At 44.7% G+C, this 23,270-nt stretch overlaps 1 protein-coding gene and 1 pseudogene across 1 annotated transcript in view; both read left to right on the top strand.

Annotated features, from left to right (window-relative positions):
• Positions 1-23,270, top strand: part of zap70 (zeta chain of T cell receptor associated protein kinase 70) — a 133,217-nt gene that overhangs the window by 55,168 nt on the left and 54,779 nt on the right. Inside the window, exon 2 of the mRNA XM_070860837.1 lies at positions 2,707-3,167. Coding sequence (XP_070716938.1) covers positions 2,766-3,167 — 402 coding nt within the window. The 5' untranslated portion in view covers positions 2,707-2,765. The remainder of the gene's footprint in view (positions 1-2,706; positions 3,168-23,270) is intronic.
• Positions 16,205-16,442, top strand: LOC139229464 (U2 spliceosomal RNA; annotated as a pseudogene).

Below are 23,270 nucleotides of genomic sequence, written 5' to 3'. Positions count from 1 at the left end.
CTGGTATTGCAGTAGTGTAAATGCAGCCTGAATCCAGCGTCATTGCCCTCCCTGACATCAGCACACAGTGGAGTGAAGCTCTTTGGAGGAGGAAATTACAATCCACTTCACTTTGGAATCATTCACACCCAATTTACACTTCACAAGTTTATAGCATTGTTGCAATGATGAATCTGCTTCACAGAGACACTAAACCAGGCTGTAATTCCGTGAGACCCATCCTAGAGGTGGATTTTATGCAGGTGGAACTTGCCCCTGCCTCTTGTTTACATCCCTGAATCTAGCCCATTTCCCAAGGTCAGGAACACTTAAATACCTTTGGTGTGCTCTGACACCAGTTGTGGCACAGCTGGACTGCCTGGGGCCTAAATTGCCCCTTTCCTTAAGGCATCTTAACACCAGAAATCGGCAGCCACGCTGCAGAGTGCAATGACCACCGACTTTTCATGTTAGGGCCGCCAGTATCAAAATTCCGCTCCTGCGGTATCCCACCGGTGACCCGCTCCCCCCTACCACTCCGCTGCTGCCGATCCATCCTAAGTGCGTCATCACAGTGCACACCGCCAATGTACCCCCCGCCAGTGGCAAAATTCCGCTGTGAAAATCCTTGCCCGCTGGGCGGTGCCAAAACAAGCCTTTTCAGGGTGGTGCAGTGAGGCTGAGGCCTTCTGCAATGGTGGTGCGGCTCCCCTTAAAGGGGAGGGCCCACTGCTGCTGCCGCCATGTTTTTTTTTGGTCGGCTGACTGCCATGTCAGCCCGACAATTATGCCCCCGGGTTCATCCGGGCCGCCAGCAGGCAGCCTGGCACCCTCGAAACCCTACCTTGTGGCCCAGTGGAACGAAGTTAAAACATTGCGGAGGCTCGTCCCAGTGAAGGGGAGAGCTGTGGTGACGCGGCGCCGTGATGATGTCATTGCGGCAGTCACTACCCTCCCCCCGCCCCAACTTCCGCCCTTATTAAGAGAGACTTCCGGTCTGCCTGAAAAAAACCCAAAGAGCGGAATTTTGCTCAAGAGGGCACCTCAACCACAGCAACGGTAAAAACCATAGAAACGGGGTGTGTTTTGGGTGGGGGCCAATGTCGGCCCCCCTGTTTCACCTGTGGGAGAGGAAAATCCAATTGAAGGACTCAAGATGAGGACGTGTTTAATTCAGTATGACACAAATTCTGCTGGGTGCCTGAGCCAGATATATGCTTGGGGATGTACTCAGTCATGTTCCCGTATCCTCTTTTTCTGAAGGGTAGGTCTGGCAATATAAAATCTCCCCAGAAATTTGTAGGTGGGTGCATCAGATGAGAATGAGGCAAACATGGCCTTCACCGTGTATCTGCCATATGCCCAGTTTGAATGCTTTATAGTGAGTCCGCCTGTTATACCCTGGCATCCGGTATTCAGTGGTTGGCGGAAGGGGCCAGCCTGTGCAAGCACTATCAAAGCGTAGACCCCTGGCGCACCAGGGGAATTTTTCTACATTAAAAATAATATTCTGTAGGCAGCTCAGCTGCTGCCTTCTTCCCCCTAATGCTGTAGCAGCCCACCTCCCCCCACCTCACCCACCCGAATCCGGTTCTAGACACACGCAGCCCCCAGCTTCCTGCCCAAGGTGGATGCATGCAAATTCTCCTTGGGCAGGAAAATCACCCAGGTCATGTAAATGCCCACTAATCAGAAAGGCTAGCCCATGATCCAAAAAACTGTCAGGCGGAATTTTCTCCAGGTATGCAGATCGAGGGCGGGAGGAGGCGGGACTCAGAAGCGGGACACACAGACCCTGCCAACTTTAACGGCAGTGCCTAATTTGCATGTGAGGCCTCGGATTCCAGCTCGCAACCAGCCAGATTGGATTAAAATTCTTGAAAATTAAGTCTAGAAATAATATGAATATCAGTGGGGTTGATATTTAGCAGCTGATTTTCCTCTGATAACTGCAAAGGGAATGCTCAGCTCATAGTACTAAACAGAGAAAATATGGTGGAGATCCATGACAATGTGCCTCTATTTCTTTGTGTTGCTTGAGGATTTCTTGGGTGCGTTGAAGTGTTTGCACCCAGAGCAGGTGCAAGTATGGGATCGCTGTGCAAAGGAGGCACGTTCTGTTTATTTTCCTGCCGGTCAGCTGGACATGTGCCCAACTGCAAGGTTGCTCCGGTGAAGTTGGAGTCAGAAATTGATGTTTGGCCTTGTGCCCAACTCTGCTCGGATTGGAGGATCTGAGGAGGGCAGGTAGCAAGGCCATGAAGGTTCTGAAAGAGTTTGACTTATTTTTTTCAGGTCCTCCATCGATATTTGGGCCTGCAGTTGATGACATCGATGGCCTTCAGGAGCAGTTGGATTTCTGTACCTGATTCTGGGCGGCCCTGGGGAATGATGGTAAAGGTAATGGTCTGAACCCAGCAATCCAGGCAGATTCAGGTCATGTCAGGTGCTGCGAACTTAGATGCTCTCTGTCTGACAAGCATCAGGCAAAAAGAGGAGGAGGGGACGAGAAGAAAAATCAGCCTCTTAATTATGGCATCTAATAGCCACTGATGAAATCTTCCGTGCCTAATTTTGCTTTTTAATTATGTGAGATTTATTCTCACTGCTGCCACTGTTTCACTGTGATACAATGAAAAGGTGTCAAAAGCTAGCTATCTAGTAGAAATCTAATTTTTGTTAATCTAAACACTTTCGCTGTAAACTGATCCTTTTGTTTTTCTTTAGGTACAAGAAGGCCAGAGATAAAGAACTGCTGATCTAAAGCAAGAAAACTTCAAGTAACCATGCGTGATATTGCTTACAACCTGCCATTTTTTTACGGCAGCATATCCCGTTCCGAAGCAGATGACTACCTAAGGTTGGGAGGGATGTCTGATGGACTTTTCCTGTTGCGCTTATGCCTGCGTAACCTTGGAGGTTATGTTTTATCAGTTGTCTATGAACTAAAGATCTACCATTACCCAATTGAGCGTCAGTTGAATGGGACTTATGCCATTGCTGGTGGTAAGGCTCACTGTGGGCCCGAAGAGCTCTGTGAATATTACTCTCGAGATGCTGATGGACTTTGCTCTGTACTTCGCAAACCTTGCCTTCGAGCAGCTGGAGTTGAACCCAAGCCTGGAGTATTTGACAGTATTAGGGAACACATGTTACGAGAATATGCTCGCCAGACCTGGAACCTTGAGGTAATTATTAAACTAATACTTACGGATCAGTGCATACCGTATATACTCGCGTATCATGCGACTTTTGAAGACCTAAATTGTAACCTAAATTTGGGGGGTCGCATGATACGCGAGATACAAAATTTGCGGGTGTGAAGTGCTGGCCAAGATTAGGCTGTTAGGCTGTTAAGCAGACCGTATCCACGCTGAATCTCGGCAGGTATCTCCTGGGCTGGATTGCAGCCTCTATTGTCACTTGTACTGTATCTTTGCTGTGGTCTAGAGATCGCCACCCACAACTCCCTCTGAAGTTTGCTGCATTATTAGAGGCTCCATCTATCTCAGCCCATGCTTCTTTTACCCGCAAACACAGTAGAGGCTGTGGCTGAACGACGCTAGTCAAGCCAGCTGGAACGATTGCTGTATCGGTGTTCGATCCACGAACAGCTTTCACAGCAGAATCCACTCGATGTTTCATGTTAAGGTCTGTATTCGATCTCAAAAAAGTGACTCGCATGATACATGAGATATATGGTGAAATCATGTTTGGGGACGAAAATTTAGGGGTCGCATGATACGTGAGATCGCAGGATACGCGAGTATATACGGTAGGTTAAAAAAGAAAATCGGTACATGAAAATCCCAAAATTATTTAAAATAAAATCAGATGCTGATAGTAAACTACAGTTGGGTTGAATCTGGAAAATAATCAGTAAAACACGAATCTTATTTTTTAAATTTCTAAAATGGAATTTAAAAAATAAGCGACAGTTCAAATTTTAAGCCCCGATTTTAGCTCAGGGCATGAGTGCACCAAGGCGTGGGCGGGGCTAGCAATAAAATCACATGGCTGCACAGTGGGATTACAATATTGCTGGGCCGACTCCTGCCAGGAGCGATTGTTGTGGAGGCTGGCTGGGAGCTAGAAATTGCGTGGCAGAGGGCAGTCACTGGGCCCACAAAGAAACAGTCAGCAGGTAAGTGCATCGAGGAGGGAAGAGAGAGGAGCAGAGAGGAGAGGGGAGGGGGAGGAGGGAGGGGGAGGATGGAGGGGACGGGGAGGAGGGAGGGAGAGGGGAGAGGAGATGAGGGGGAGGAGGGAGGGAGAGGGGAGGGGGAGGAGGAGGGAGGGAGAAGGGAGAGGAAGGAGGGAGGGGAGGGGAGAGGAGAGGGGAAGGAGGGAGGGGAGAGGAGAGGGGAAGGAGGGAGGGGAGGAGGGAGGGGAGGGGGAGGAGAGCTGGGAGGGGAGGGGGAGGAGAGCTGGGATGAAAGGGGGAGGGGAAGGGAAGGAGGGAAGGGGAGGAAAGGGGAGGTGGTGGAGGGAGGGGGAGGAAGGAGGAGGGAGGAGAGTGGAGGGAAAGAGGGAGGAGGGAAGGAGAGGGGAGGAAGGAGGCGGGAAGGGAAGGGAGGGGAGGAGCGGAGGGGAAGAGGGAGGGGAGGAAGGTGGAGGGGTGTGAAGGAGAAGAGGGAGGAGGGAAGGGGAGGGGAAGAAAGAAGGAGGAGGGGGTAGAGAGGGGGGAGGAGGGAGGAGACGGGAGGGGAGGAGGGGAGGGGAGGAGGGGAGGGGGAGGAGGGAGGGGAGGGGCAAGAGGGAGGGGAGGGAAAGGGAGCAGGAGGAGAGGGGAGCGGAAGGGAGCAGGAGGAGAGGGGAGGGGGAGGGAAGGTCCGCAGATGATGGCGGTTTAAGGGAGAGGGGGTTTCTCAGGCGATCGAGGTCAGGGAGTGAGGGTGTCCTGAGCAGAGGAGATCTAAGGTTTCCGAGTGGTGCCTGGTGAAGCACTCTTGCTGCTCCTGGCCAAGAAAGAAACCATAAAAAATATATATTTACTTAACTTTTCAGCCCTCTTCTGGGCCTGCTCCTGCGCGGTGCCAGGCTTCCCTGGCAAGGCCAACATAATTGCTGAATACGCAGGCGTCCATCAAAATCTCATTGGGGTCTGAATGGCACCATCAGACCCTGATGTTTGCATTTCAATAAGGCTCTTGTCAGCAGGGGCAAAGGCCTTGCAGGCTGACCAAAACGCACCAGTAAAAATGGTGAGGGGTGCTCAGTGGAAATGGATCCGGTGAGTAACATAATTTTCTGATTTTAACCCCTTACCTGCCCCATTTTCGCAGGGCACTAAAGAACACTTAAAATCAGGCCTTTAGTGTTTATTACACACTACTAAAATGTATTAGCCATACTTCATAAACACTCACCTGTGGCTGGCTCAATTTACAATCAGTTTCATTTTATTAGTCTGTGTATGGAACAACATGAAATACAACAAACTTATTTTTTGCACAACTTAATGGGTTTATTTAAGTTGAGATGCACAGTGTTTCATAGTGCTTAACTTTTTGCATTATTGCAAGAACTGCATACATGTGCAGTGTCGGGCTGGTATTGTACGCTGTCACAGAGCCTTTTCACTTCTGGGATCTAGGTGAAAAAGGAACTCTCTGTATGTTGGCTGGATGCTTCCTCTGTCAAATAAGCATGGACATTTTCAATCCAGCTTATAGTGAGTGATGGTCCATTGCAAAAGGACTACTGTTTATAATTTGGCGCTAATTCGCACTGCTTCAGCAGTATGTCAGGTGTGGGATAAGGATACAAAATAAAATAGAGAAATTCACACTTGCCAAATAAGTCCATAAATGCTGTAGAGAAAATGACCATTGGCTTGTAGCTGACCCTACTTAGGTGAACTGGCACTGGATGGTAAAAATATTGAATATATTTAATTTAATGCATTGAATGTTGCTATATAGGATGAGGAAAGAAAATAAATTCTGCTTTAAAAAGGAGAATGACAGCAAGATCTAGCCCATAGTGCTTAAATAAGAAGTTAGAATGAAATCTAATAAAAGCAGAAACTGCCAAGAGGAAAGTGCAAATCCACTGCCCTGAAATCAATTGCCTTCCATGGGTTGGGCTTTTGAATTTTTGAAAGGTCTTCACCCTAGCAATACTGGATGATAGTGGTACGCTCATAATTAAGGATGAAACTGAGTACTGTGTACAATGAGCAAGTGTGACCTTAGCTCCTTTAATAAGACTCCAAAGTGCAGGTACCTCATGGGTGGCCTCCTTATATACCGTGCTCCCAAGGGATACTGGGATCCCTTGGGACTCCAACAGGTAGGCCCTCTGGTGGTGGTGTGATACAGGTTACAAGAGGTTAAATACATAACAGATAGTATCATGGTGACCTTTATAGAGCCCACTTTGCTATGGCAGTAGTGGAAAATTTGACGTATGATGTTACCCCATCATCACTACCTTGTTTGGTTAGACCCGCTCATTTTCTAAAAGTGAAGACATGTTCTATATTCCAAACCTCAGTGATATCACTTATCTTGATCAGCACAAAATATCACTAAAAAGTAGAATATAGTTAATCCTGTCCAAAAATGTGCATATGATGTATTTTTTTTAACTTGAATTTGAAACAGTGAATATACTGTTTATTTACATTTCAGCTGGGAAATTACTCCAGATCATGAATCGACTATCTCACTATCACTATTTATTCTGACCACAGCATAAAACTGCCCCTAGTTCCGTACTAATTGAAACTCAATTGGCAATCTCACTTAGAGAAGCTACAGGAATATTGATGTTGCAAATGGAAAATATTACAATGGGGCATTAGGAGTTGCTCTTCACGGGTTAGATTTTGAGGTACATTGTTGGCATAGAGTGAATAGAGTTTTGCTGTGCTTCTAATCGCTGTATAGCTGACCTTGAAGGGTTTGATACTGGTACAGCGAGGCGGGGTGCAGAGAAGACGGGAGAGAGGGAGGCTAATTGTCCTTTTCCCACTCACCCCAGCAAAAGTCCAGCAATACAGTTGTCATGTGCACATGTTTGATCCCGGCTGAAACTGGATGATTTTCAGTGTTCAGCCATTTTGTATTTATTGGATAAATGTCAGGCAGGAATCAGCACATGTTTCAAATGGGTAGAGAGAGAAAAATAGCATGCTGCTGTGAAGCATTAGAGGCCTATAGCAATGTGAATATAGACCTGGTAGCTACTGTCAGGAAGAGAAATCAAATGGCCATGACTCTCAAGATGCTGCACTGAGGGGTACTGAAATACGCTTTCCTGAACATGGAGGAAGTTGCTGGCTGCACATCTGGCCCAGTTTGCATAACTGCTTTCCAGGTGGCTGACCTGGGGAATCCCCACACAATTATATGGGATGTGCTATGACATCACTCCTGCATCACTTACATTCCATTTGTTTCAGGCATGAGCTTCCTGCATCTGCCCAGTAGGTCCCAGGAAATGTGCAGCAAGCACAAAAAGAGCAAGGGTTCAGCAATACAGATCTCCGCTCTCATTTCTTCTCCCTAACTCGCTGGGAACTGCCACATATGGGCCATTAGTCAGAGGAAAATCAGCCCTGGATTTGCACAACCTTGACGATAACAAAATTCACAAAATAAATGTAAAATGAATAATCTTTTATAGGAAGATCTCCCTTTTATAACTCTGAAAATTGCCATCATATTTGCATTGCCAGTCTCTTACTTTAACAATGTAAACTATTCTGTTATTGTCGTTTCCTCTGAAAAGTTGGATTTTAAAATGACCAAAGTAAAAATATCGTGACAAGTCTGGATTAAAACCTGGACACTGGTGTGACACTGCGGAATACTAGCATACACATTCATCAAACCTTCCTTTCTCTGCTATTTTATCCTGCTTAAAATGAATGGATTAAAATAACAGAGGAAAGAATTTCAGATGAACTTGTAACACTTGTATACATGGGTTTCCCACATTATAATTCCAAAGCTATGTTATTCTTGACAAGTTAGCTGAACGCCTCTTGGGATTTAGTGAAACAAATATTATGAGCCAGAGAATCAGTCCCTGGGCTCCTCGTGAAGGTGCATACCTGAAAGGCCATTACCTGTCTTTTTCTTCACCTATAGTGAACTTCCAGCATTTGCATTTTTATTTCAGATCTCCAGTATCTGCCATTCTTATGATAAATCTTAATTATTGTGCAACATGTGAACCATAGACAGGGAGCATTTGAGTCTATTTTACTTTAATGAAAGCCTACTTGGCATCAAAATTCAAGTGCTTATTTGGAGGGAGGAGTTTGAGATGGTGGATAATGTTGGAGAAAGCATTGATAAAGAGATAAAGCTGTTCAATATTTATAGAATATTCGAGTTGAGTTCCTCCAGGCTGACAGCTTTGGGCTAGAACTTTAATCTGCTATGCACAAGGCAAAACAGAAACTATGTCAGAGACATAGGGGGAGACTTTCAACTCATCGTTGCCCGATTCTCATCTTTTCAAAATGGCGGGACAGAAGCTGAAAACCTCGGCCATTGCAATGAAGTCCAAGGCCCACCTAATGCATTTTTAGATGTTGCCAATGATAAACAAGCCTTTTTAGTGCAGGCCACCTAACTTTTTCTGTATTGTTCACAATAGCAGCCTCCATGCTTTCTTTTCCTCTTCATAATAATTCACCCTGGCACTGAATTGTTGATACACTATAACAACAATAATTTGTATTTATATAGCGCCTTTAACGTAATGAAACATCCCAAGGTGCTTCACAGGTGTATTATGAGATAGAAATTTGAAACCAAGCCGCATAAGTAGAAACTAGCCTGATAAAAATAATTTAATTCAACTTGCTCATTTTAATTAACAGATCTTTGTACATTATTCTAAAACTGGAGATCTTTTAATAACACTTTTCACTTTCTATTTATTTTTCTCAATATGCTTACAAGCTTACAAATTATGTCTGAGAATAACAGCATTTTCTCTGCTGACATAGCCATTGTGCACCACTGTGAGGAAGGCAGAATCTTGTAATTATCTTACATTGGGCGTCCCCTGGAGGATCATTCTGGCAACGACGTAGATGTAAAAAGAAAGGGGTCATTGTGGATAAAAGTAAAGCTTGCTTGTCTAATCTTAGCTTTGCAGTAGTCGCTTTAACAGTTATGTCGCTGGTCTCCCAAGCTTGAGGGAGGAGCCAAGCCACATTCAAATAAATACATACTGAATTATTTGCACAGAGGGTGTTAAGACTTGCACTTACTTTTGAATCAGAGAATTGTGTTTCAAATTTAACAGGCTCGAGAAACAGTTAAGATTTGTTTAAGTAGGTTCAATAGTTCAAATCTTTGAGTTAAGTTGAAGTGAGTTGAGCCAGTTAGAATCTTCGGGCAATGAAAGGTTAGACTAGCTATCTCCACCAGTTGGAAAAGGCAACATGAAGAAGAGAATATTCCCTATAAAAATACCACTGTTAATTACAAATTAGTAGCTTAGTGTATAGATTGTGACCATTTATTGTTTTCATTTGATCACTGGTTAGTATTTTTTAAATTTGTTCTCAGGATTTATTGCATTTATTGTCCATCCCTAGTTACCCCGAGAAGATAGTGGTGGGTCCTGTCCTTGAATAGCAGCAGAGCTTGTGGTGATGGCGTTAGGTAGGAAATTCCAGGATATTGACCAATGGCAATAAAGGAATTACAAAATATGTCCAAATCTGAAAGATGTGTGACTTGGAGTGGTGGGGGTGTGGGGGGGCTTGAAGGTGCTGGCACTCTCTGATATTGCTGCTGCTGTCTTTCTTGATGGTAGAGGGTGCAGGGGTGTGAGGTACTGTTGAAGTAACCTTGCTGAGTTGCTGCAGTACATCCTGTAGATCATAGATAGTCCAGTCACTGTGCACTGGTGATGGAAGGGATGGATATTGAGTCCAGCAGCATTAACACCGATCAAGCACTATTCCCTGTCCCTGGATGGTGTTGAGTTTCTTAATTGTTGTTGTAATCTCACCAATCCAGGCAAGTAGTGAGTATTCCATCACATTCTGACTTGAGCCTTGTAGATGGAAAAGAGGCTTTGAAGAATCAGGAGATGAACCAATCATCACAAAGTATTCAATCTCTCCCTGCTCATAGCCACAGTGTTGATATGTTGGTCCAGTTCAGTTTCTGATAAATGGTGATCTCCAAGATGTTGATGGGGGTCTCAGTGATGGTAGTGCTTACATAGAATGTACAATACAGGAGCAGGCCATTTGGCCCAACAGGTCCATGCTCCAAACAAGCCTCCTCCCATCCCTCTTCATTTGACCCAATCAGCATAACCTTCTATTCATTTCTCCCTCATGAGTTTATCTAGCTTCCCCTTAAATGTATCTATGCCATTTGCCTCAACTACTGCTTGTGGGACCAAGTTCCACATTCTTACCACTCCCTGGGTAAAGAAGTTTCTCCTGAATTCCCTATTGAATTTATTAGTGACCGTCTTATTTTTATGGTCCCCTAGTTCTGGTCTCCCCCATAAGTATAAACATCTTCTCTACATCTACCCTTTCAAAACCTTTTTATAATCTTAAAAACCTCTATGAGGTCACCCCTCAGCCTTCTCATTTCGAGAGAAAAGAGTTCCAGCTTGTTCAATCTTTCCTGATAGGTATAATCTCTCAGTTCAGGTGTTATCCTTATAAATCTTTTGTGCACCTTCTCCAGTATCTCTACATTCTTTTTATAATATGAAGACAAGAACATAAGTTTAACATAGCTTCTCTGCTTTTCAGCTCCATGAGCATGAAATTGCGCACTTCCCCGGTTGGGGGCGGTAACAGCTGTGAGGCAGGACTTCCTACGCCAGGCGCAGAAGTCCCGCCCCGCCAGCTAAATTGGACTTACTGCCCCTGAGAAGAAATGGAGCACAAAGTCTCGCTTTCCACATCCTCTCAGGGTGGGACTGGGGCGCTAATCATCGCGACTTTTCCAGCGCGACGCGGAGAGGTGAGTCGCGTTGGTGGGAACACAGGGTCCTCCCCTTCCATTAAAGGGGAGAGCACACCGCGGACTCTGCATTAGGGAAATGGGGCCACCGCTAGACTACTGGGGAGAGGGTGCCATGGCTGCAGCCCGGCACAGAAGCGGAGTGCCAGGCTGCAACATTGTGGCATGGACCCTGCGATATGAAGATGAGAAGACCTTAACTGGTAAGTCGGCCATTTAAAAAAAATCTCAGTGCCACACCTCCCCTTTAATTTTCGCCCCGCAAGCGGTCTAAAGCCCGCAAAGCTGTAACGGGCATTGCCCATGGTAGCCATGGGGCATTACCGAATTTTTGCTCTGGGCGAAAACGGGTTGCTGCGCATGGTGATGACATTGTCATTGCCAGTGCAGCAGCCCAGGGGCGCTACTGGCAGGAGCGGGTGCTACTGGTTAGCACCGCCGCTAAACTCCTGTGGAATTTCACGGGAGTAGGCAGTGGTGCCACGCCCAGGCGAAAAGTGATTTGCGCCCCGAATGGCAGATGCAAACGACCCGAATTTTTCGCCCTATACCTCTAGAAATGAACCCCATTGCTATGGTTGCTTTTTTAATGGCCTTATTAACTTGCGTCACTACTTTTAGTGATTTGTGTATTTGTATCGCTGGAGTCCTTTGCTCCTCTATCTTTTTTAGGCTCACTTTCCAAGGATTATGTGGCCTCCTTATTGTTCATACCAAACACAACACCTCACAATTATCAACAACAACAACAACTTGTATTTATATAGCGCCTTTAACATAGTGAAACGTCCCAAGGCACTTCACAGGAGTATTATGCGATAAAAATTTGACACCGAGTGGCATAAATAGAAATTAGGGCAGAAGAAGCTTGGTCAAAGAGTTATGTTTTAAGGAGTGTCTTGTAGGAGGAAAGAGAGGTAGAGAGGCAGGGAGGTTTAGGCATGGAATTCTAGAGCTTGGGACCGAGGCAACAGAAGGCACGGCCACCAATGGTTGAGCGATTATAATCAGTGATGCTCAGGAGGGCAGAATTAGAGGAGCGCAGACATCTCGGGGTGTTTTTGGGGCTGGAAGAGATTACAGAGATAGGGAGGGGCAAGGCCATGGAGGGATTTGAAAATAAGGATGAGAATTTTGAAATCGAGGCGTTGCTTACCCAGGAGCCAATGTAGGTCGGCGAGCACAGGGGTGATGGGTGAACGGGACTTGGTGCGAGTTAGGACATGGGCAGCTGGGTTTTGGATCACCTCTAGTTTCTGGAGGGTAGAATATGGGAGGCCAGCCAGGAGTGCATTGGAATAGTCAAGTCTAGAGGTAACAAAGGCATGGATGAGGGCTTCAGCTGCGGATGAGCTGAGGCAATGGCGGAGACGGGCAATGTTACAAAGTTGGAAATAGTCGGTCTTAGTTAGCTGCAGATATATGGTTGAAAGCTCATTTCAGGGTCAAATATGACACCAAGGTGGCGAACAGTCTGGTTCAGCCTCAGACAGGAGTTGGTGAGAGGGATGGAGTCATTGGCTAGGGAACGGAGTTTGTGGTGGAGTCCAAAAACAATGGCTTCAGTCTTCCCAATATTCAATTGGAGAAAATTGAAATTCATATTTAATATTGAAATTCATTTGCCAATTACATGTCCATTCTGCAGGTTCATCAATGTCTTCTTGCATTTTATCGCAGTCCTCCTCAGTATTAACTAAACCTCCCAATTTGATGTCAGCTACAAATGTAGAAATTGTACTTCTGATTCCCGAGACCAAATCATTTATGTAAATGGTGAATAGCAGTGGCCCCAGCACCAATCCTTGTGGAACACAATTTCCTACCTTTTGCCAGTCTGAGTTACTATCCTTAACACCTAGTCTCTGTTTCCTGTTTTGTAGCCAGTTTTCTATTCATTGTGCTACTTTTCCCCTGACTCCACATGCGCTGACCTTAGTCATTAATCTATTATGTGGTAACTTATCAAAGGGCTTTTGAAAATCCAAATATATTACATCTACTGCGTTATCCTTGTCTACTCTTGCTGTTACTTCTTCAAAGAATTCAGTGCTGTTGAAGGTCAAGAAGACGGCTGGGCTTTCTCTTGTTTGAGATTTGTGTATCTGTATCTCTATGTGGCGTGGATATTATCTGCCACTTGCCAGCCCAAATCTGAAAGTTATCCAATCTTGGTCTAAGCTGGCATTATTGGTGCAGTTGTGAATGGAGCTGAACACTGTGGAACCATCAGCGAACAGTCCCGATCCTGACCGTATGACAGAGGGAAGGTCTTTGCTGAAGTGGCTGAAGATGGTTGGACTGAGGTTGCTTCCCTGCAGTTATGTCCTGGGGCTGTGATGAATGGCCTCCAACAACCGCAACTATCTTCCTTTGCATTAGATATGATTCCAGCCACTGGAGCATTTTCCCTTTTTCTTTATTGCAGGATGCAACGTGTGACAACTGGACTGGAATCTGCAACAGATCCCACAACTCAGAAGTGGCCAGGATCTGTCAGTGCCTCCTCCTTCATGGAAGCACAGACTGCTGCTATAGAGGCAGGAGTAGGCAGGTTAGACAGCACCTTTCATACCAATCTTCAGATTCTGGCAGCTGAGATGTAGGCTGCTGTGTCTCAGAGCTTTCAGGATCTGATAGCTCCCATTAGACCAGCCAGCTCGCTAATCAGTGTGGATACAGATCCAGGGCCCAGTGGAATGACAGTGTCCTGTATAAGGCCACCATTCCTCAGTACAGTAGCACATGCAAAGAATTCGGCCTTGCCCGTCAGAGAATCTTGTATGTAGGATGTGACATCACACTGATTAGACACAAACTCCAGAGTTGCAGACATCAGCGGTTCCCTCCCAGAAGCAAACCACCTCAGTGCATGGAGCAGCTGAACACCGCTTGCGATACAAGCCCTCAGATCGCACCTAAGAAAAGCTCTCCTCCATGTTATACTTCCTCCAAAGCAATTCGGGCCACCTCCCAAAAATATCCATGCCCAGGCCTTTTTGATTGCATGGGGTACAGCAGGCTAGAACAATAAGGGACACCCGTTCTGGAGAACATTACAGAGCTTCTCCTGACCTATCAAGGCAGTGAAAGTGCCTCTTTAAGACCTCTGCAGTCCTTTCAATGACCACTATGGTAGAGGCATGTGCCTTGCTGTAACGCTCTTCTGCTGCTGTTTGTGCAACTGTTAAAAGGATTATTTCATTATTCATGGCAGCAGGGTGGCACACAAGCCATTCATTCACAATGGCCTGGATTTTGCAGCCTGCAGCGAAGAAACGGCATTCGCCATTCATCACGCTGGCAGCTGCCCACAGACATTTCACGAGCTTTTGAGTGGCAATTTATGGTAAAAGGAAAAAGAAAGACTTGTATTTATATAGCGCCTTTCATGACCACCGGATGTCTCAAAGCACTTTACAGCCAATGAAGTATTTTTGGAGTGTAGTCACTGTTGTAATGTGGGTATTTAGAGATCAGTTCCAGTGCGGCGCCCTCTATGGGGATTCTGTGGTGTGTGTGAGCAGGATAATCAACAGCCTCGGTCTTCAAGAATCCTCACTGAGCCATGCAGAGTCGATACCAGGAAGTATAAACCAGGAAGCGTAAATTAGATGTAATTCATTGTAAAATCATATAATGAAAGCAAAATAAAGAGGGAAATAAAGATGGGATTAAGAGAATGAGATAAAAAAGTCAGGAAAAAAGTGGCAAAGCAACGTGTTTTAATTTTTCTTTAAATCTCCAACACTTATTAAATTCTGAAGGAATTGGACTCCATACTTGTAAAATTAAATTTTCGGTGCCAGAGAGATTTTTTGGCAACAATTATGACTTATTACGCCGTTAAAGGCACGAGCCCTAACTTTTTCTGGCATGTTTAATGGGTAACTATTGGGTAAGTACACAACTTCACCCCTTTACATGGATTTCAATCCCAAGTGTATCGGCGAGGCACCTGCAGAGGAGTAGGGTAACTTGGACAGCAATTTCCGATTTCTGTGTTTAACTGTGCATATGCGGACTATGGAAGTTGCTTTCTGATTTATTCCATAATAACGGTGAGCGCTGTTAACCTCACCATTACTCTCAATGCAAAATCTGGGACATATTGGCCTGGAAATCCCGGCCTCCCTCGGTCCATACTGAGTGTTTATAGACCCGGGAAGGCATCGCAAAAGCCGGTTTTCAGCGCACAATGCGTATGCCTGGAATTCAACACCTATCAAGAGCGAGAACATTTGCAAAGGCAAGATTGTGGGATTTGCCCATATCTTGGCCAGCAAATGTCCTCAAATTTTTGATCCTGATAAAAGCATAGCCTACTTTTACAGGCGTAAGAGTTTTAAAACATACAAAAATATAATAAAATAACATTTAAAAAAAACACATTTTATTGTTAAAAATCCTGCCCACTAAGGTAAGTTTGTTTTTAACCCTAATTACAAAACTTTAAAAAAATCAGAAAAATATTTTTTCTAAGGTATTTATTAACTTTAATTTCAATTAATTTTAATTATGTGAGGTGTGTTTTTTATTTTTTATTATGGTGTTTAGTGCGTTTTTTTCTCATTAATAGCAATGAGAACTCGTAGATACGGAGTTCTCATTGCTATTAATGAGAATGCTGTGGAATACTGTACCTGATTGGTTGTGCAGTCACACGTGACTGCACCTTCTGCATGGGAACCTGGAGGACGGGAGCGCACTTCGCAGCGTGGGAAGAGAAGGCCTTCCCAACGGAATCCCACGCTCCACCGGGACTACCAGGTACTTTTGTTGAAATTTTTACGGCCGGAAGCCTCTGACCGCGGGAAGCCTCCGATTGCAATTTCTGGGCCTATATCTTTCCTTGAAGAGCTCAAGCATAACTTCCCAGATTTTGTCACAACAATGTGAATAGTCTTCATTTAAATATATTTAAATTTGCTCCATGGGCTCTCAGTGAATGAATTGTGGGGAGATCAAAATAAGGATCATAAATTGGTGCACATCGAAAACTGCCAGAAATGGCTTCTGTCCCACATTGTAGGTAAGTATATTGGATAGACTGAATTCTACGCCCCAGAAATGCCAAAAACGATGCGACGTTTCAGGGCCAAGGATTATTTGGTCCATTTTTCAAACTGAGGGTAGTGGAGCCACATGCATAATGTGTCATCTGTACCCAATAGTGCATGAGCAAGATAGGCCCGTCAATTTTAGAGATTAATGCTCGTATCTCTGATTTGAGTACTTCCATCTCTGACTTTCATAATGTGATCGCTTCTCGGCCTTTTGGCTAAGATCATGCATAACTGACCTGACAGGGGAGTAACCATGACCCCAACGTGGTTCTCCCTGGATCAGGAAGGTGATTCTCCTATGCTTTTTGGAAATAGGAGGTGGGTGGGGTGGCTTGACCCATCCACCTCCACGGAGGTGTGTGGGGGGCCTGACCCATCCACCTCCATGGCACGAACCTGGTATTGCAGTACTTCCAGGAACGGTGCAGTGGCTCTAGGCCTTTTGGCTAAGAGCATTGGCGCAGAGTGATCCTTGATGTGTGCAAGGTGACCTCTGGCGTTTGTGATTTGACAAAGAATTGGAAAGATTGGCAACGAATTAAAAAAAAAAATGTGATGGATGAGCAATTGACTGCAGTGGAAACCTTGTTGACTAAGCAATGTAAGGTGTCAGCTGTGGCTCAGTGGGTAGCACACTCACCTCTAAGTCAGAAGGTTGTGGGTTCAATTCCCACTCCAGGGACTTGAGCACATGAATCTACGCTGACACTCCAGCGCAGTGTGGAGGGAATGCTACACTGTTGGAGGTGCTGTCTTTCAGATGAGACATTAACCTGAGGCCCTGTCTGCTCTCTCAGGTGGATGTAAAAGATGCCATGGCACTATTTCAAAGAAAAGCAGGGGAGTTATCCCTGGTGTCCTGGCCAATATTTATCCCTCAATCAACATAACAAAAACAATTTATCTGGTCATGATCACATTGTTATTTGTGGGAGCTTTCTGTGTGCAGATTGGCTGCCACGTTTCCCGCATTACAACAGTGACTACACTCAAAAAATACTTGATTGGCTGTAAAGCGCTTTGAAACATTCGGTGGGTTTGAATGTCAGTCTTTCTTTCTTTCTATGCAAGTAAAATGCAGTCAGGTCTGTTAACCATGGAGAAAGAATATTGTTAGCCATATGGGAGGGTTTGCTCTCCATATAGATGCACATTTTCCTGCCCACAGACAGAGCAAGGGCAGTCATTCATCCAAGTAGCTAAAGGTAGGATTTTGGCAAACAAGACTGTCCCTGATATCGTATAGTCCTGGCCATATTATTTTGAGTGTTCTGGTAGAAGGCTAGGAATCCACCGTGGTGACAGTTCTAAGACTTCCAAATACTCCACCATCAGAAATGTCTCTCATTCCTTCCATCATTTCCTATCAACATCCTGAAGTTCGTTAGCTTTCATAACCCAAATGGTTGTTCATGGTGTGAGATTTAGACCCCAGTGTTTTCAATAATCCCTTCAGAATAGTAGGTACGGCTTTCTAATAGCAAGCCTCCTAGGATAGTGGCGTGAAAACTGTTAAATACCTTTTCCAAAACATGAGCTGCAGCCTATTGGATACCTTCCCTCTGCCTCCTCACATAAAACCTGGTCCTGCTTTCTTAATATCTGCAGACCACATTTATTCTAGTCGCCCAGACAAAGACCCTCCTACATTCTCCATGATCCACACTTCCAAGGGAAAAAAGATAAGGGCAAAATCTCTGCTGCATTGCCATTCACTGCATCAGGCTGGCTAGCAACAGTTCTGCAGGAGCTTGAGGTGAAAATGCAAACTCAGCAGTCCTGGAGGGGAAGTTTACCATTGGCTGTTGCCCAACTCATGTTTAAGGAATGGTACGATAAAAGCTATAGAATACATGGGTCCACGGGATGGGGCTAGTATTCTGTGTACATGGAAGAAGGGAAAGAAAGGAAGGAAGGAAGCACTGACTTAACAGCTGATTTTTGAAATGTAATCACTTTTGTAATGTAGGAAATGTGGCAGACAATTTGCACACAGCAAGTTCCCACAAACAGCAATAAAATAAATGACCCAATAGTGCAGCACTTTCTCAGTACTGCACTGAAGCGATAGCCTAGATTATGTGCTCAAGCCTCTGGAGTAGAACTTGAACCACCTTCTGACAGAGGCGAGAGTGCTTCCACTGAGCCAAGGTTGATCTGATGGGACGGAGGGGAAACAGCAGTGAATGTTGTGTTTTGGTCCATGGCTATTGCCTCACCGTGCTAGCTGTCTTTGTTACAAGGTAAGCTGTCTTTAAAGGCTGTGAAACTTGGTCCATCATAGCAGTGTTGGAAATGTCGGGGTATTGCTCTGATTCCTGCTACTGGCATCAGATAATTGGCAAGTGAATTGGTCAGTGGAAGGGTTGGTGGCAATGTGCAGTTTGATGGTGTAGTCTTTGTGGTGCGAGGTTTAGGCTGTAACTAGAGGAATTTTGCATTGAATCTGTCTGTCTTCTCGGGTTAGGAGTTGTTACTCCAAGCAGTATTTTGGATCCTGTCTTATCCGTCTATGTTTGGGAGGGAGTAGAGAACATGGTTGTAATCTCAGGCAGCAGACTACATAGTATTTGGTGATGTATCCATAGAGGTGGCACACTTCAGCATCAGTACTCATTTGTTTCCCTGAGGGATTCATTCTGTATCCAATTGAAAGTATTAGGAGGAGCTATAACAGGCAGAATGAGTACTTAAATCAGCCCTCTTCCTCTTAGAGTTGTCATATTTTGGACGGTTAATTTAAAGGGCTGGTAGCTAGGAAATAAGCTATAGTAGGCATGGTGATCTTGACTTTCCAAGCATTGTCCAACTCCCCCAGTTAGTGACTTTAACTAGTATTTTTCCAAAAGTTTCACTTCTGATGCTGAAAGTAAGTGTTGCATCTTCCATTTTTAATGAATGAACAAATTCACCCAGACAGCATTTATTTGCAGGTGTACTTTCTACTGTTGGGAAAAATTTAGACATAAGAACATAAGAAATAGGAGCAGGAGTAGGCCATACGGCCCCTCGAGCCTGCTCCGCCATTCAATACAATCATGGCTGATCCAATCATGGACTCAGGTTCACTTCCCTGCCCGCTCCTTGTAACTCCTTATTCCCTTATCGGTTAAAAAACTGTCTCTTTCTGTCGAAAATTTATTCCATGACCCAGCTTCCACAGCTCTCTGAGGCAGTGAATTCCACAGATTTACAACCCTCTGAGAAGAAATTACTCCTCATCTCAATTTTAAATGGGCAGTGGGAAGGGAGGACCTTGAGATAATCACTATCACTAGGGGGGTAGTGCTGGACAGGCTAATGGGACTCAAGGTAGACAAGTCGCCTGGTCCTGATGAAATGCATCCCAGGGTATTAAAAGAGATGGCGGAAGTTATAGCAGATGCATTCGTTATAATCTACCAAAATTCTCTGGACTCTGGGGAGGTACCAGCGGATTGGAAAGCAGCTAATGTAACGCCTCTGTTTAAAAAAGGGGGCAGACAAAATTCAGGTAACTATAGGCCGGTTAGTTTAACATCTGTAGTGGGGAAAATGCTTGAAGCTATCATTCAAGAAGAAATAGCGGGACATCTAGATAGGAATAGTGCAATCAAGCAGACGCAACATGGATTCATGAAGGGGAAATCATGGTTAACTAATTTACTGGAATTTTTTGAGGATATAACGAGCATGGTGGATAGAGGTGTACCGATGGATGTGGTGTATTTAGATTTCCAAAAGGCATTCAATAAGGTGCCACACAAAAGGTTACTCAAGAAGATAAAGGTACGCAGAGTCAGAGGAAATGTATTAGCATGGATGGAGAATTGGCTGGCTAACAGAAAGCAGAGAGTCGGGATAAATGGGTCCTTTTCGGGTTGGAAATCGGTGGTTAGTGGTGTGCCACAGGGATCGGTGCTGGGACCACAACTATTTACAATATACATAGATGACCTGGAAGAGGGGACAGAGTGTAATGTAACAAAATTTGCAGATGACACAAAGATTAGTGGGAAAGCGGGTTGTGTAGAGGACACAGAGAGGCTGCAAAGGGATTTAGATAGGTTAAGCGAATGGGCTAAGGTTTGGCAGATGGAATACAATGTCAGAAAATGCGAGGTCATCCATCTTGGAAAAAAAAACAGTAAAAGGGAATATTATTTGAATGGGGAGAAATTACAACATGTTGTGGTGCAGAGGGACCTGGGGGTCCTTGTGCATGAATCCCAAAAAGTTAGTTTGCAGGTGCAGCAGGTAATCAGGAAGGCGAATGGAATGTTGGCCTTCATTGTGAGAGGGATGGAGTACAAAAGCAGGGAGGTCCTGCTGCAACTGTACAGGGTATTGGTGAGGCCGCACCTGGAGTACTGCGTGCAGTTTTGGTCACCTTACTTAAGGAAGGATATACTAGCTTTGGAGGGGGTACAGAGATGATTCACGAGGCTGATTCCGGAGATGAGGGGGTTATCTTATGATGATAGATTGAGTAGACTGTGTCTTTACTCGTTGGAGTTCAGAAGGATGAGGGGTGATCTTATAGAAACATTTAAAATAATGAAAGGGATAGACAAGATAGAGGCAGAGAGGTTGTTTCCACTGGTCGGGGAGACTAGAACTAGGGGGCACAGCCTCAAAATACGGAGGAGCCAATTTAAAACCGAGTTGAGAAGGAGTTTCTTCTCCCAGAGGATTGTGAATCTGTGGAATTCTCTGCCCAAGGAAGCAGTTGAGGCTAGCTCATTGAATGTATTCAAATTACATATAGATAGATTTTTAACCAATAAGGGAATTAAGGGTTACCGGGGGTAAGTGGAGCTGAGTCCACGGCCAGATCAGCCATGATCTTGTTGAATGGCGGAGCAGGCTCGAGGGGCTAGATGGCCTACTCCTGTTCCTAATTCTTATGCTCTTATGTTCTTATTCTAAGATCATGCCCTCTAGTTCTAGTCTCCCCTATCAATGGAAACATCCTCTCTGCATCCACCTTGTCAAGACCCCTCATAATCTTATACATTTCGATAAGATCACCTCTCATTCTTCTGAATTCCAATGAGTAGAGGCCCAACCTACTCAACCTTTCCTCATAAGTCAACCCCCTCATTTTCAGAATCAACCTAGATGCTTGTCCCACAATGCTTAGGTAATACTGCTTTAATAGGATGACTAGGAGAAGACAATTTCCCCTGGTTGAGTAGTCAGAGACAAGGGTTCATTGGTTTAAAATTGTCACTAAGACATTGGGCTGGAAATTGCAGTCGGCAGCTTCCCGTGGGCAAATGCCTCCGAACTGCAAGTAAACACCGCACCTATCTGATGCCTCCGTACCTTCGAAGACCCGTGCTCCTGGGTCTGCAGATGTTCGCCTGCGTAAGGGCCAGGAACGCATGCGAACCAATCAAAAAGGGATTCCTATTATGCTTATGGGGATTCCATTTACATACGGAATCCCCATAAGCAAAATATGAATCCCCTAAAATACACACTTTATCACAGTACTGAAATAAAAATAAAATAAAATTCAATTAAACATTTAAAACAAAAATTGAATTTTTTGAAAAATTAATTTAAACATTTTTCAAGGAGCCACAAATAACCTAAACTAATTTTAAATCATGGTTAAATGTATAGTTAAATCATTAAAAAAAATTATTTTAATATTTATTTAAACCCTCACACTGGTAAAAGAAGGCCTTACATTTGCTTTTACCAGGCGCAAGCATTTCGTGGGAATTCACTGGGCAGTCGTTGGGCAAATAGTGAATGTCCATTTCCTGCGGATTCGTACGATCTGTCAAGCTGAAACTTGACAAATCGCAAGTTCCGGGTTTACGCGCATGCACATCTCATGCGGAAACCCGGAACGTGCGGAGCACTTACAACCGCGTATGCTGTGCGAATGCAGCCATAGGCCCCGGAAAATCAGAGCGAATGAGTGAGGTAAGGAGAATTTGTTTGTTGGTGCATGGAATGTTTTCCCGCATGGACCAGTTGAAGCAGAGACCATTGCATCTTTTAAGAGAAAACTGGATAAACACTTGAACCAGAGCAAGATAAAGCTATGAGGAGAGTGCACGGCAATGGGTTCGTTTTGGAGTGCTCTAGGAAACAGCTGGGAGAGACACAATCAGCTAAAGGAGTTCCTCAGGGCTGTAAATTTCTACGAGACTCCCAAAGCAAGTTCTCTACTCGGAACTCCTTCACGGCAAACGAGCCAAAGGTGGACAGAGGAAACGTTACAAGGACACCTTCAAAGCATCCCTGATAAAGTGCAACATCCCACTGACATCTGAGAGTCCTTGGCCAAAGACCGCTCTAAGTGGAGGAAGTGCATCCGGTAGGGCGCTGAGCACCTCGAGGCTCATCGCCGAGAACATGCAGAAACCAAGCACGGGCAGCGGAAAGAGCGTGTGGCAAACCAGTCCCACCCTCCCTTATCCTCAACGACTATCTGTCCCACCTGTGACAGAGACTGTGGTTCTCATATTGGACTGTTCAGCCACCTAAGGACTCATTTTAAGAGTGGAAGCAAGTCTTTCTCGATACCGAGGGACTGCCTATGATGATGATGAAGTTTATATGGTTTTAATTGTATCATCTTAGCCATTTCTATTTCCTACCACAAGAGGGAGCCATTGTTTCCTCTGAGAGCCTGCAGGAAGTTGATTTCAATAAGGTGCAGCATTCTATTATTTCTTTATTGAACCCCATTAGGGAGTTGTCAATCCAGCACAAAAGGCACGCTGTTTAACAAATAAATAAATCCCAATGTTCATATTAAGCCTCAGTTCTAAAAACAGTAGAAGTAAATATACATTTAATAATTTTACTGTCCAAAGGCAGGGCATGTAGGAATAAATGGACAGTTGTGTTCAAAGGCGCTTATTTCGTATTCTGAATTCCCAGTCTTGATTTCATAATGTGTTATTTAACTATTCAGGGGTCCACAATAGCTATAAAGAAGGCTTGCAATGGTAACGATAGATGCAGAGACGCTTTTGCCTATCAATGAATAAACTTAGAACGATTTAGTTCTCGAGCAAGGCACGGTGCTCTGCGTGTGGTTTTCCTGTGCACACCAATTCTCTCTTGTCTTGTGCAAAATAAAATAATATATCTTCCTGTCTTTCAGTCCCATGCCCTGAAGTAAAGCCTTCTAATTTGTCTTTGTTCTAGTCCTCGGAAGAACCAGGAAACGATTCACCCATTCCCCCAAATTTACTAGGCACGTACGGATCTATTTTGACTTCTGGGTGACTGACTGGCAGAGCGCGCTGGTTGG

This window comes from Pristiophorus japonicus, chromosome 18 (assembly GCF_044704955.1).
Source record: "Pristiophorus japonicus isolate sPriJap1 chromosome 18, sPriJap1.hap1, whole genome shotgun sequence".
NCBI classification, from domain to species: Eukaryota; Metazoa; Chordata; class Chondrichthyes; family Pristiophoridae; genus Pristiophorus; species Pristiophorus japonicus.
The sequence above is the reverse complement of the archived record's forward strand: the minus strand, read 5'-3'. Positions and strand labels throughout refer to the sequence as shown.